The sequence below is a fragment of the Bos mutus genome, chromosome 23, assembly GCF_027580195.1.
Source record: "Bos mutus isolate GX-2022 chromosome 23, NWIPB_WYAK_1.1, whole genome shotgun sequence".
NCBI lineage: Eukaryota > Metazoa > Chordata > Mammalia > Artiodactyla > Bovidae > Bos > Bos mutus.
Genome location: NC_091639.1, coordinates 19,918,173 through 19,930,450, shown reverse-complemented (window position 1 = coordinate 19,930,450; position 12,278 = coordinate 19,918,173). Strand labels below are relative to the sequence as shown.

The 12,278-nt window shown below is 38.9% G+C and overlaps 1 protein-coding gene across 1 annotated transcript in view; it reads left to right on the top strand.

Moving 5' to 3' along the window:
* SLC17A3 (solute carrier family 17 member 3) overlaps positions 1 to 10,007 on the top strand; it is a 36,545-nt gene extending 26,538 nt beyond the window's left edge. Inside the window, exons 6-12 of the mRNA XM_070360951.1 lie at positions 3,347 to 3,433; positions 7,186 to 7,304; positions 7,427 to 7,588; positions 7,867 to 7,996; positions 8,088 to 8,235; positions 8,527 to 8,617; positions 9,873 to 10,007. Coding sequence (XP_070217052.1) covers positions 3,347 to 3,433; positions 7,186 to 7,304; positions 7,427 to 7,588; positions 7,867 to 7,996; positions 8,088 to 8,235; positions 8,527 to 8,617; positions 9,873 to 10,007 — 872 coding nt within the window. The remainder of the gene's footprint in view (positions 1 to 3,346; positions 3,434 to 7,185; positions 7,305 to 7,426; positions 7,589 to 7,866; positions 7,997 to 8,087; positions 8,236 to 8,526; positions 8,618 to 9,872) is intronic.
* Positions 10,008 to 12,278: the final 2,271 nt, after the last annotated feature.

Here is a 12,278-nt window from a genome sequence, read left to right as displayed (position 1 = left end):
CAGAGAGACCCAGGGGGATATGTGTACATGACATTCACTTAAAAAGAATAGTTGCTAATTAAAAATATTACTGCTAGTATTTTTTAATTGAAATGAGAGATCTGAATACCTATATGAGGATAAGGCCATCTCATCAGTGAACTGGACAAATATAGAGAGACTGTTCCAGAATATAGTACAAGAAATTCAGGAGTTGGAAAGCATGAAAGAAAATTTAAAAGACTGGAATGAAGGCAGTGACCTTATAAAAGTGGCAACTCCTTTTCTTCTCATTTTCTGTTAAATGGGGACAGAGCACCTGGGATAGGTCAGCTGACTGTCTAGAGGAATCTTGGGAACGTACAAGACTGCAAGTTCTAGAGTCTCCCTTGTCTTTGGTTTTGGGGAATCAGCAGCCCCAGGTAGATGGCCTCCAGAACCTGGTTCTGGGAACACAGAACTTATGGTTGTCTGGGAGGCCCAGACTAAAAGTCATTGGAGGAACCCATCAACAGGTGGAGTGAACTGAACCTACCTGCCTACTTCAGTGATTCTCAGAGAAACTACCATTTCCACTCATGCTAGGGCTCCCTAGTAGGCTGCACTAAGGACAGCATCACTCAGCTCTTGAGATTGGAGGAGGACTTTCAGAAAAGTACCTGTCCTTAGCAGAAAGTGAAAGTGAAAGTTAATCACTCAGTTGTGTCCCATTCTTTGGGATCCCACAGACTGTAGCCTGCCTGGCTCCTCTGTTCATGGAATTCTCCAGGCAACAATACTGGAGTGGGTTGCCATTTCCTTCTCCAGGCGATCTTCCCTACCCAGGGATCGAACCTGGATCTCCTGCATTGCAGACAGATTCTTTACCAACTGAGCCACTGGGGAAGTCCTTAGAAGAAGAGCCTAGCTACTGCTAGCCTCTAGGACAAAATATACTGTGTTTTATTTTCTTCTAATGGGCCCACAAAGGTATACCTATAGGTAGGAAGCTTTATAACCACTTGAGAAGCTCAATAAATTAATGAAGAAGAGTAAGCAGACTAAACAGATTTGGTAGCTCATATTTGAGGCAGGTCTCATAGGTAATAGAAACACACACACATACACCTTTAATCTAAGGATCATATATCATACAGCAATGAAAATGAATAGTTGAATGCAACAACATGGATAAGTCTTAGAAACATAAATGTTGAATAAATAAAGCATATCTATCATGGGGAAATTGCCTCAATACAGTGGTAGTCCCAGGTACACAACCAAGCCAGGAGTCATGGAACAGTTAGGCTCACAGACAAAAACAGGTGTTATAATTGCAGTTTGTCAAGCCAATTTAAAACACAGAGTGAGACGTAAGAAGGAAAATGGGGTGAGTTAATACATTTAAGATAGAATGCAAACAGGTGGAAAGAACAAGAGGGGCCCAGGTCTTGGATTGATGCAGTGACATGTCCCCCATTATAACTGGCATAAAGGCAGAGAGTTTAGAGAAAAGAATGCAGCTTTGATGGATGCAGTGGTGGAAAAAGGTACTGATTTCCATCTTCATTGATTTGTGTCCTTGAAGTCAGGCAGTCTCATTTCAAATGCTGCATTTCCTTCTTATTAATTATATGACCTTGGGCTGGTTAATTAACTTTTCCATGTTTCTATTTCCTCAGTTGTAAATTTGGATATTGGTGCTTAAGGAGATTGGAGAAGGCACTGGCTACCCACTCCAGTACTCTTGCCTGGAAAATCCCATGGATGGAGGAGCCTGGTAGGCTGTAGTCCATGGGGTAGCTAAGAGTCTGACATGACTGAGCGACTTCACTTTCACTTTTCCCTTTCATGCATTGGAGAAGGAAATGGCAACCCGCTTGGGTATTCTTGCCTGGAGAATCCCAGGGACGGGGGAGCCTGCACAAAGTCAGACACAACTGACGCAACTTAGCAGCAGCAGCAGCAGCTTAAGGAATTAACACAGATAAGACGCTTCAATAAACTGCATGGCCAAATGAGAAGAAAAACAGAAGTGATCTTTTTTTTTAACTGTAGGATCAGGAAAGCCCTTTTAAGCAAATGAGTGTCTAGAAGTCATTACAGAGGAACCTCATAGATCTGAACTCCATGAAAACTTACAACAGCTGGATTACAAAACACACCATAAACAAAGTTAAAAGTGGGAGAATAGAATTGCAGCCAGCATGACAGAGGGTTATTTATAACACATAAAGATTCTATAAATTGAGGCAAAGTTAGGTGAAAGAAATTAAAAGGTTATGAACAGACTTTTCACAGAAGAAATAAAAAATGACATAGGAAAAATAATTCAACTTCACTATAAAAAGAAAAAAGGTATACTGTTTTATATTCACATTGGAAAACTATATTAGAATTTTGAGAATGTCCAATGTTGTCAAGAGATGAGGAAAAAGTATTTTTTGGCAACTTAATTTGGTATGGCCTTTTAGCCGGATACTTCAGCAGTATCTGTCAAAATAAAAAGTGTATAATCTTTGATTTAGCAAGTCTACTTCTGATAATTTACTGTTTAGAAATAAATTATGTTTATGTTCAGAAGTGATAGTTAAGTTTATGTTCAGCAATTACAATGGCTGTAGAATCTAGAGTGACAAGACCGGTTGCAACTAAAAAATAAATGTCACGGGACAATAGGTACATTATTGTACCTATGTCCTACTTATTTAAATTTAATTATAATATATATATATATATATATATATATATATATAAAATTTGACCACTTGATGTTAATGTTCATCTGGGAAATTTAAAAAACCTAATAGTCTAGTTTTGAAAAAGTTGTAAAAGGGAAATGTGCCCACTATATATGTGAATACTCTGTAAAGCCATGGAAATAAAAAAGTGTTGTTAGCATATTAATAGGAAAATGTATCTAACTTGCTGTCTACATATTCTATAAATGCATTTACAAAGCAACATATGCATATCAATATATATTATGTATGTGTACAGAGAAGAAAAGTATGCAATTATATATCATGTAATAAATTGTAGCTCCTGGTTAACATTAGAGAAAAGAGTAGAAATGGATTGGAGAAGCATTTGGTTCTTTGTGGTAATTTACTTTTACAATAAGCATATATGTTATATGAATTGTGTAATTAAACATTAAAATAGCATAAAAGGAAGCATGGTTATCATCTACAGTGATACTAGGGAACTGCCAGAAAAATGGGTCTTTAGGAGAACATATGAACTCAATCAAAATTTGAAGTTCATATATATATTCTACCATGCTCATCTCTTTATGGTGATAATGCTCTCTATTATGTCACTTGTCCTTCTGTAGGCACCTAGTGGGTGGCAGTCCAGCCCCCACAGCCTTATTCTCTCTTTGCAGGAATTCTGCTGGGTACCTGCATCGCCATCCTGCTGGGTGGCATCATCAGTCAAACCCTCGGGTGGCCTTTTGTCTTCTATATATTTGGTAAGCTACTATCTCCCCACTCCCAGGTTTTCATATCTAGGGTGACTCTTCTGATATCTAACTGTGTGTACTTTTCTGGAAGAAATGAGTCAAGACAGAAAGATCCTAGTAAAACAAAATGTCTTAATATAATAGTTGGGAAAAATGAACCTACACCATCAAAGAATTTGGCAGTCCTCCTGCCTATGATGCATTTTTTTTAACATTTAATTAATTAATTTTGGCTGTGCTGGATCTTCATTGCTGCATGTGGGCTTGCTCTGGTCATGGTGAGCGGGGACTACTCTCTATGCATTTGCAGTGCATGAACTTCTCACTGCAGGGGCTTCTCATTGCAAAGCGCAGGTTTTAGGGTGCACAGGCTTCAGTAGTTGTGGCACACAAGCTTAGGTGCCCCGTGGCACATGGAATCTTCCCCCAAAAGAGATCAAACCTGAGTCCCCTGCATTGGCAGGTGGGTTCCCAACCACTGAACCACCAAGGAAGTCCATCATGATGCATTATTAATGCAGAATGATTAAAATCTGCTGCCCTAGCAGAAAGTAGGGGACAAACGTGAAAAGCAGTGACTTGTGAGAGACAGAAGAATCAGAGTTGAGATGGAGCTAAGAGCCCTGAAAGAGTAAGGTGGGTATAGCCAATAGGAAAGAGTACCTAATAGGAGATACCTGCACACAGAGAAAACCCTGGTTATCTACAGAGTCCTCCTTGATATTCTGCAGAGCACTGATCTAGGTATATGTGTGAGGACAATATCTGAGGCCTGGGGAGGATGGAAATCATTGGAAAAGATTAAATAGTATTCCAGTACTTATAGAGCATCATGGATAGTACCTGTTTCCACAAAGCAGACTGAAAAAATGTTTAATTCTTGGCTCATTGGGCAGGATATTCATAAATGTCTTTCCTCAGTAGTGAGAAATAATTAGCTTCAGGGAACACACTATTGTGGATCTCTCTAACAAATGATGATGATAGACCTAAAAGGATCAGTGTTTCCATGTAAGATAACTGTATCCCAAAACAAAGCTCAAAAATATTTATAGAAATACAAAAATATTTAGCATCCAACAAAGTATAGTTCATAATGTCTCCATAATGGCTCCAACCATAGGTTACCAGGCATGGACAACAGCAGGAAAATATAATCCATAACAAGGAGAATAATCAATCAATCAAAACCAATCCAGAACTGACACAAATGTTAGAATTAGCACACAAGAATAGTTATTATAACTATATTATAACATAACTCTATTTGCTCAGGAGTTAAGACAAGCAAAATATATTTTTAAAAGACCCTAAATCAAACTTCTAGAGATAAAACTACATTATAAGGATTGAATTAATGACAGATGATACAACAGAAGAAATGATTAATGAACTTAAAAGTAACAGTAGAAACCATCCAGAATGAACTATAGAGAGTTAGAGGAGCATCTTTCGTCTAATGAGGTGACTTTTGGTGGCCTCCTGGATAGCTTCAGCATGGAGGCCACCAGAAGGACCAAGCCATGATTAGAAACTTGGAACTTTTGGCCTCACCCTCCATCTTCCTGGGAGGAGAGGGTGCTTCAGATTGTATTAATAATCAGTTATGGCTCAGATGGTAAAGAATCCACCTGCAATGCAGGAGACCTGGGTTTGATCCCTGGGTTGGGAAGATCCCCTGGAGAAGGGCATGGCAACCCACTCCAGTATTCTGGCCTGGAGAATCCTCATGGACAGAGGAACCTCGTGGGCCATAGTCCATGAAATAGCAAAGAGTCAGACACAACTGAGCGACTAAGCACAGCACTGTATGCCTACATGATTTAGCCTCCTTAAAATCCCTAAGCTATAGGGTTCTGAGAGCTTCCAGGTTGATGAACACACCCACACGCTGGGAGGGTAGCACACACTCAACTCCACAGGGTCAGAAGCTTCTACAATCAGGACCCTTCCAGATCTCACCCTATTCATGCCATCCAGCTGTTCATTTATCATGAACCTTTATCATGTCCTTTATAATAAAGTGAAAGTGAAGTGAAGTCGCTCAGTCATGTCCTACTCTTTGTGACCCCATGGACTGTAGCCTACCAGATTCCTCCATTCATGGGATTTTCCAGGCAAGAATACTGGAGTGGGTTGCCATTGCCTTCTCCAGGAGATCTTCCCAACCCAGAGATTGAACCCAGGTCTCCCGCATTGTAGGCAGACACTTTACTGTCTGAGCCACCAAGAAAGTCCCTTTATATTAAACCAGTAAATAAAAATGAATATTTCCCTGAGTTTTGTGAGCTATTTCACCAAATTATCAAACTGAGAGAGAGTTGCAGGAACCTCAGAATTTGTAGTAAATTTAATTTGGGGACTCATTAGTCACAATTAGTATCTGAAGTAGGGGGCAGTCCACGTACTGAGTCCTTACTCTGTAGGGTCTGTGCTAATGCCAGATACTGTCAGAACTGGGCTAAATTGTAAGACACTAGCTTGGTGTATAAAGAGAATTAGAGACTTTTTTTTTTTTTTTTTAGTTTTTTGAATGTTGAGTTTTCTTTTTTTTTTTTTTTTTTTGCTGTTATATATTTTTTTTTTTACTTTACAATATTATATTGGTTTTGCCATACATTACTCAGCCATTAAAAAGAATACATTTGAATTAGTTCTAATGAGGTGGATGAAACTGGAGCCTATTATACAGAGTGAAGTAAGCCAGAAAGAAAAACACCAATACTGTATACTAACGCATATATATGGGATTTAGAAAGATGGTAACGACAACCCTGTATGCGAGACAGCAAAAGAGACACAGATGTATAGAGACTTTCTTAGTGTGAAAAACCAACACAGATAGTATCAGAAGTGTTGTGAGTAGATAAATAGTTTTCCTTTGCTGTTAAGTCAATTGCTAAGTCATGTCTGACTCTTTGTGACCCCATGGACTGCAGCACACCAGGTTTCTCTGTCCTCCACTATCTCATGGAGTTTGCTCAAGTTCGTGTCCATTGAGTCAGTGATGCTATCTGATCATCTCATACTCTGCCAATCTCTTCTACTTTTGCTTTCAATCTTCCCCAGCATCAGGGTCTTTTCCAGTGAGTCAGCTGTGCACATCAAGTGGTCAAAGTATTACAACTTCAGTTTTAGCATCAGTCCTTTCAATGAATATTGAAGGTTGGTTTGTTTTAGGATTGACTGGTTTAATCTCCTTGCAGTCTGAGAGACCCTCAGGAGTCTTCTCCAGCACCATAATTTGAAAGCATCGATTCTTTGGTATACAGCCTTCTTTATGATCCAACTCTCACATCTGTACCTGACTACTGGAAAAGCTTGTAGCTTTGGACTATATGGACCTTTGTCAGCAAAGTGATGTCTCTGCTTTATAATATGCTGTCTAGGTTTGTCATAGCTTTCCTTCCAAGAAGCAAGCATCTTCCAGTTTCATGACTGCAGTGATCTCAGAGCCCAAGAAAATAAAATCTGTTACGGCTTCTACTTTCACTAAAGTTTTCCTTAGCTAATATTTAAAAAGTTGAGATACCAAGTTTAATGCCATTTCTAGGGTCTGTGATTTTCATGCACACAAATATTCAAGAAATGTAAAATAATAGGTTCTAGATCTATTAAAAAAGCTGTGATATCCATGTAAATTTTTGAGAAGTGGAAAGAAGATATTATGAGCAAGAGCTTTTCCCAGGGCCCATGCCAGAAAATGTCCCAATTGAAAAGAAATTCACACACGAGTTTACCAATTTAATCTCTGCTTGCAGGAGGTTTTGGCTGTATCTGCTTTCTTCTCTGGTGTGTTTTGGTTTATGATGACCCTGTCACTCATCCATGGATAAACATTACAGAGAAAGAATATATCATATCCTCCTTGGCCCAACAGGTACACATAAAACTCCAACCTTCTCCAGAGATCTTGTATCAGCATCTGAATTTATCAGAGTGACTACAAACATGTGAGCATGTCTCAGATCTTACTATTCTGATCAGCAAATTTGTTTTCAGGTCAGCTCTACTAAGCAGCCTCTTCCCATCAAAGCTATGGTCAGATCTCTACCCATCTGGTCCATGTGTGTTTGCTGTTTCAGCCATCAGTGGTTAATTAATATAATAATTATATATGCACCAACTTACATTAGCTCTGTGTTCAACATTGATATTAGAAATGTGAGTATATTTCCCTCCAACCATTCTTCCTGTTTGCATGACTCTCAAATTACTCTGTCTTCACAAATCATTCATCTAGAAAAATTTACCTTTAATTACCAAGAAATAATTTAACAGTCATGTGAGTAGCTTGTCTGAAGGTATGATGGAAGGGACCACTGATTTTCTTAGGAAAGTATGATTTCAGAGTTGTCAGTATGATTATTAGTGATTTATCAGTATAAGGTGTGGTCTCACGGCCTTTATTCTGATGGTTTAACTCAATGTTTTCCCTTCAGAGTGGTTTCCTGTCTGCCCTTCCTTTCATTATTGCCTGGGTCATTTGCCTCCTGGGAAGTTACCTGGCAGATTTCCTTCTGACCAAGAATTTTAGGCTTGTTACAGTGAGGAAAATTGCCACAGTTCTAGGTAAGAACAGGGCCAAAATATCTGATAATTTACAAGGCATACAACATCCAAAAATGTTTGTTGTTTAATTTGTCTGTTCCTCATTCCTTAGGAAATCTCCCCTCCTCAACATTCCTTTTGGTTCTGCCATACGTTGCCTCCAACTATATCATAGCAGTGAGCCTTCTGACGCTGTCCTGTGGACTAGGCATGTTATGTCAGCCAGGGGTCTATATCAATGCCTTAGATATTGCTCCAAGGTAGGACTGTAATCTCCATTCTCATTTTCATACTTTCTGAAAAAAATTTAGCCTGCAGACTTCTGGAAGCTTCAAACTTTGCAAACTTATAAATCATGGGCAATGATGACTGTGGCCATTTTCAGGTATGTGGAGGGAAGGGCATTATTGATTTGCCTCAGTGCCTTTCATGGAACATACACAGAGCAAGTCTTTTTGACATAATTGCTATTAACATATGATATATTCTGGGGCTGAAGCATGCTGCCAAACAAATGTGGATCTAGCCTGAAACATTCCTGTCACCCGCAGGCATTCGAGTTTTCTCATGGGAGCTTCAAGGGCGTTTGCACAGATATCTGCTGTCCTGGCACCCACTGTCAGTGGATTTCTTCTCAGTCAGGTAAGGTTTTCTTGTCAGGGTCTCTTAAAATGCTCTGCCAAATCCACTCATAATGATAATAGCATAAGAAACGTTTTCATATTTTGGAGAATAAAATTACATCATGAGTAACTTTGTCATGAAGATCAACGTAGCAAAGGAAAATACAGAACAGTTTCTTTTCGTGAACTCATTCTGAAACCAAAGCACTCCCTGGTGATCCACGGGTAATTTCCAGTCTTTGAAATCACACAGTGACTTACATATCCTGTGAGAAGATGATGAATCCATGCATATATGCAACTTGTCATGTCTTCTGCAACACTTTGAAATTTTCATTTGCATAACCATACAAAAGCAAAGAGATAATGAAAGCAAATATGTTTAAGTGTCTGGTACATGCAGGGAGTATTATAGGTATTTCATATACAGTAAGGGTGTTCTTTGGAAGAAATGATGCTAAAGCTGAAACTCCAGTACTTTGGCCACCTCATGCGAAGAGTTGACTCATTGGAAAAGATTCTGATGCTGGGAGGGATTGGGGGCAGGAGGAGAAGGGGATGACAGAGGATGATTTGGCTGGATGGCATCACTGACTCGATGGACATGAGTTTGAGTGAACTCCGGGAGTTGGTGATGGACAGGGAGTCCTGGTGTGCTGCAATTCATGGGGTCGCAAAGAGTCGGACATGAATGAGCAACTGAACTGAACTGAATCTAATTTATTGATTCTCATACTAATTATGAAAATAAAGTATTAATATCCTCATTTCCTGATGATTAAAATCTGATAGGATGTCTTTCCACTGAGAGGATATAGAATCAGAATTCTTCTTAGACCTATCTAGCTTCAAAACCCACAGTCGTCTTCTTGCGAGATTCTTCTTGCACTGGAGAAGAAGAAATTTTATTAGTGTATATATATGTAAATATATAGAGAGAGAGTCATGATTCGCACAAAAGAGAAAGTGTTTGGCACTTTGATAAATAATGACAAATGCAATTCTGGAGGTTAAATGTAAAAATCCCTAAGTCCATTTTTTAAATTAATTAATTTAAATCGGAGAGTAATTACTTTACAATATTATAGTGGTTTTATAAAGAACATTCTGAATCCATTCTGAAATTCTTTCCATCAAATTATTAAGCTGTGTTTAGGAAATGAATTTCTATATGAAGATCTACTAGTGAACATTGTCTTCTAAACTATTAATGTGAGTTTCATAGGAAAAGGGAATAAAAGGAGTAATACTTACTTGAACCTTTGTTTCCTCAGGACCCTGAATTTGGGTGGAGGAATGTCTTTTCCTTGTCATTTGTCATTAACACATTAGGACTGATCTTCTATCTTATCTTTGGAAAAGCAGATGTCCAAGACTGGGCTAAAGAAAGAAAACTTACTCATTTATGAAGGTAAAGAGTAATGATTTCATCTATGGTTAAAACCACAGAGGCACTATTTAAACTTTTTAATTTTTATTTTATGTTGGAATATTACATTTTTAACTCTATGTCATTTTTCTTTCTTAGTTACCCCACTTTGGATGGAAAGTCATTAGGTACTTTATTTCATAAATGAGAAGGCTTCAGTGGTGGACAAACAGAAAAAATTTTCCTTGCTGTAGCTCTTTTCAAATCCGAGATCATTTCTTTATTTTACTCAGACTTATTTTTGAGGAAAATATCAGATGAATGAAAATCCAAATAAAATGATAGCCAAGAAAAAAGTTGTCATCTTTACAGAATTAACAATGGATTCAAAGGAGCTGCTGTACGGGACCCAGTATACTAGATTCATAGATTTTGGATCTCTAAGCAGGAAACAATGTTTTGAAACTCTTAATGCAGGGCAATAACCTCACTAATGCAATGGTTCCTCCCATTTGCAAAAACGAATACTGATTTATATCTGTTGGGCTCAATATAGTCCGTGTGTTCCTTCCTTTGTGTGCTCCACTCCCCTCTATCCTGCTCAGGCCCCAGGAGGCTGACCTGTGTGGTTTGCACCCCACACTTTCTCTCCTGCCTTCTGCTGGATTTTCAGGGGAGGCAGGAGAGTGAGGATAGGAGTATTTATCTCTACTGTTCCTCCCTATGGAGACTGCAGGTGGCTGGTCCATCCTCTGCAGTTCACAGCTCCTAGCGAACAACCCTCTCCATACTTTCTTGTAACATCTCTCTCCCCATGTCCTTTCAAACCTTTTTTGGCCTTTATGTTGCAAGCCCTGGAATATCTTATGGTTTTCTTCCCACTGTCTCAGCCCTATGTCTCATTTAATAGTGTCCTCAAATTACCCACTGCAATGTTTCTCCTTCTAGGATCCAATGATTTCAGTAAAGTCATATATAAAGCTCAAAACATGACATAGATCAGTATTTCTTTAAATTATAACTTGTGGTGTCAGTAGGTCATAGCATGTTCAGAGGGACCAGAACTACATTTTAGGTTGCTCCCCGTGATGATCTTTACCAAGTAGAATAGATTATAGCCATTAAGTTATTTTGTATAGAATTGATGTTATGGACACTAGTTCTGCGTGAAAAATTAGGGCAAGGATAAAGAAGGTCACATTTGAATAAGCAAGAGCAATTACTGAGATTTTCCATAGTCTAGAATCTAAACCCTTGGAAACCTCGAGTAAATTAGACACAGTCCCTATTCAAATGTTGAAGATAGACATAATATACATGGCAGTGCATTATCTTAGGTACAATAGCAGGGGAACATACAGGTCATTGGAGGAGACAGATGAGGGGTTCTAATCCTAAACTGAAGAACAAAGGGGAGATCTTCTGCAGGTAATTCCTGATCTATATGTTAAATGAGGAGGGTTATGGTAAAATTTCCCATGTTGGAAAACAACTTATGCAAAAGCATGAAAGCAAGAAAAAGGATGGATTCTAAAGGGAGTCACTTGCCTACATGGTCAGTTAGTGAAGGGCAGAAGATTAAGGTAGAGAGGTGAGTGTGACAGAGCATGGAGGTCTTGTTTGCCATGTTAAAAAGCTTGAAGAGTATCCTAGCATTGATAGTGACATGGGCAGATTTTTTTTCTAGATAGAACATGCTGGCTCAATTCCAGAATCAGGGAAACTAGTTAGTGGTCCACACAGCAGCAGTGAGGACTGACCTAGCGCTAGAAGAGCTAGCATGGAAAGAAGAAAGACATGAATAATGTTCAGGAGGTAGAATTGAAAGATCATGGCATTGGGTTAGATGGATGCAGGAGAAGAGAGGAGATAGGAGTCCTGAGCCTCTAACCTTAGATATGGGATAGAGAGTGGTCTGAATATCTAAGCCAGAGAATTCAGGAAGAGTCCTTTTCAGGGGGAAGACAATGATGACTTTGAGACATGAATTAGTAGTAGAAGTGGGATAAACAAGCAGGTGTGTGTATAACTTTCCTGGACTGCCATAACAAAATACCTCAGGCTTGTGGCTTAAACAGTAGTACTTTATTGTCTCAAAATTCTAGAAATCCAAAAGCAAAATGTCAGCAGAGTTGGTTCCTTCTGAGATTTGTGAGAGAGAATCTGTCTCATGCCTCTCTTCCAGTAGCTCCAGGCATGCTTTGGCATGTAGACAGTTTTCTCTGTGTGTCTTCATCTCATCTCCCCTCTCTACATTTCTGTCTCGGTGTCAGAATTTCCCTGTTTGGGGAATTCTCTGGTGGTCCAGTGG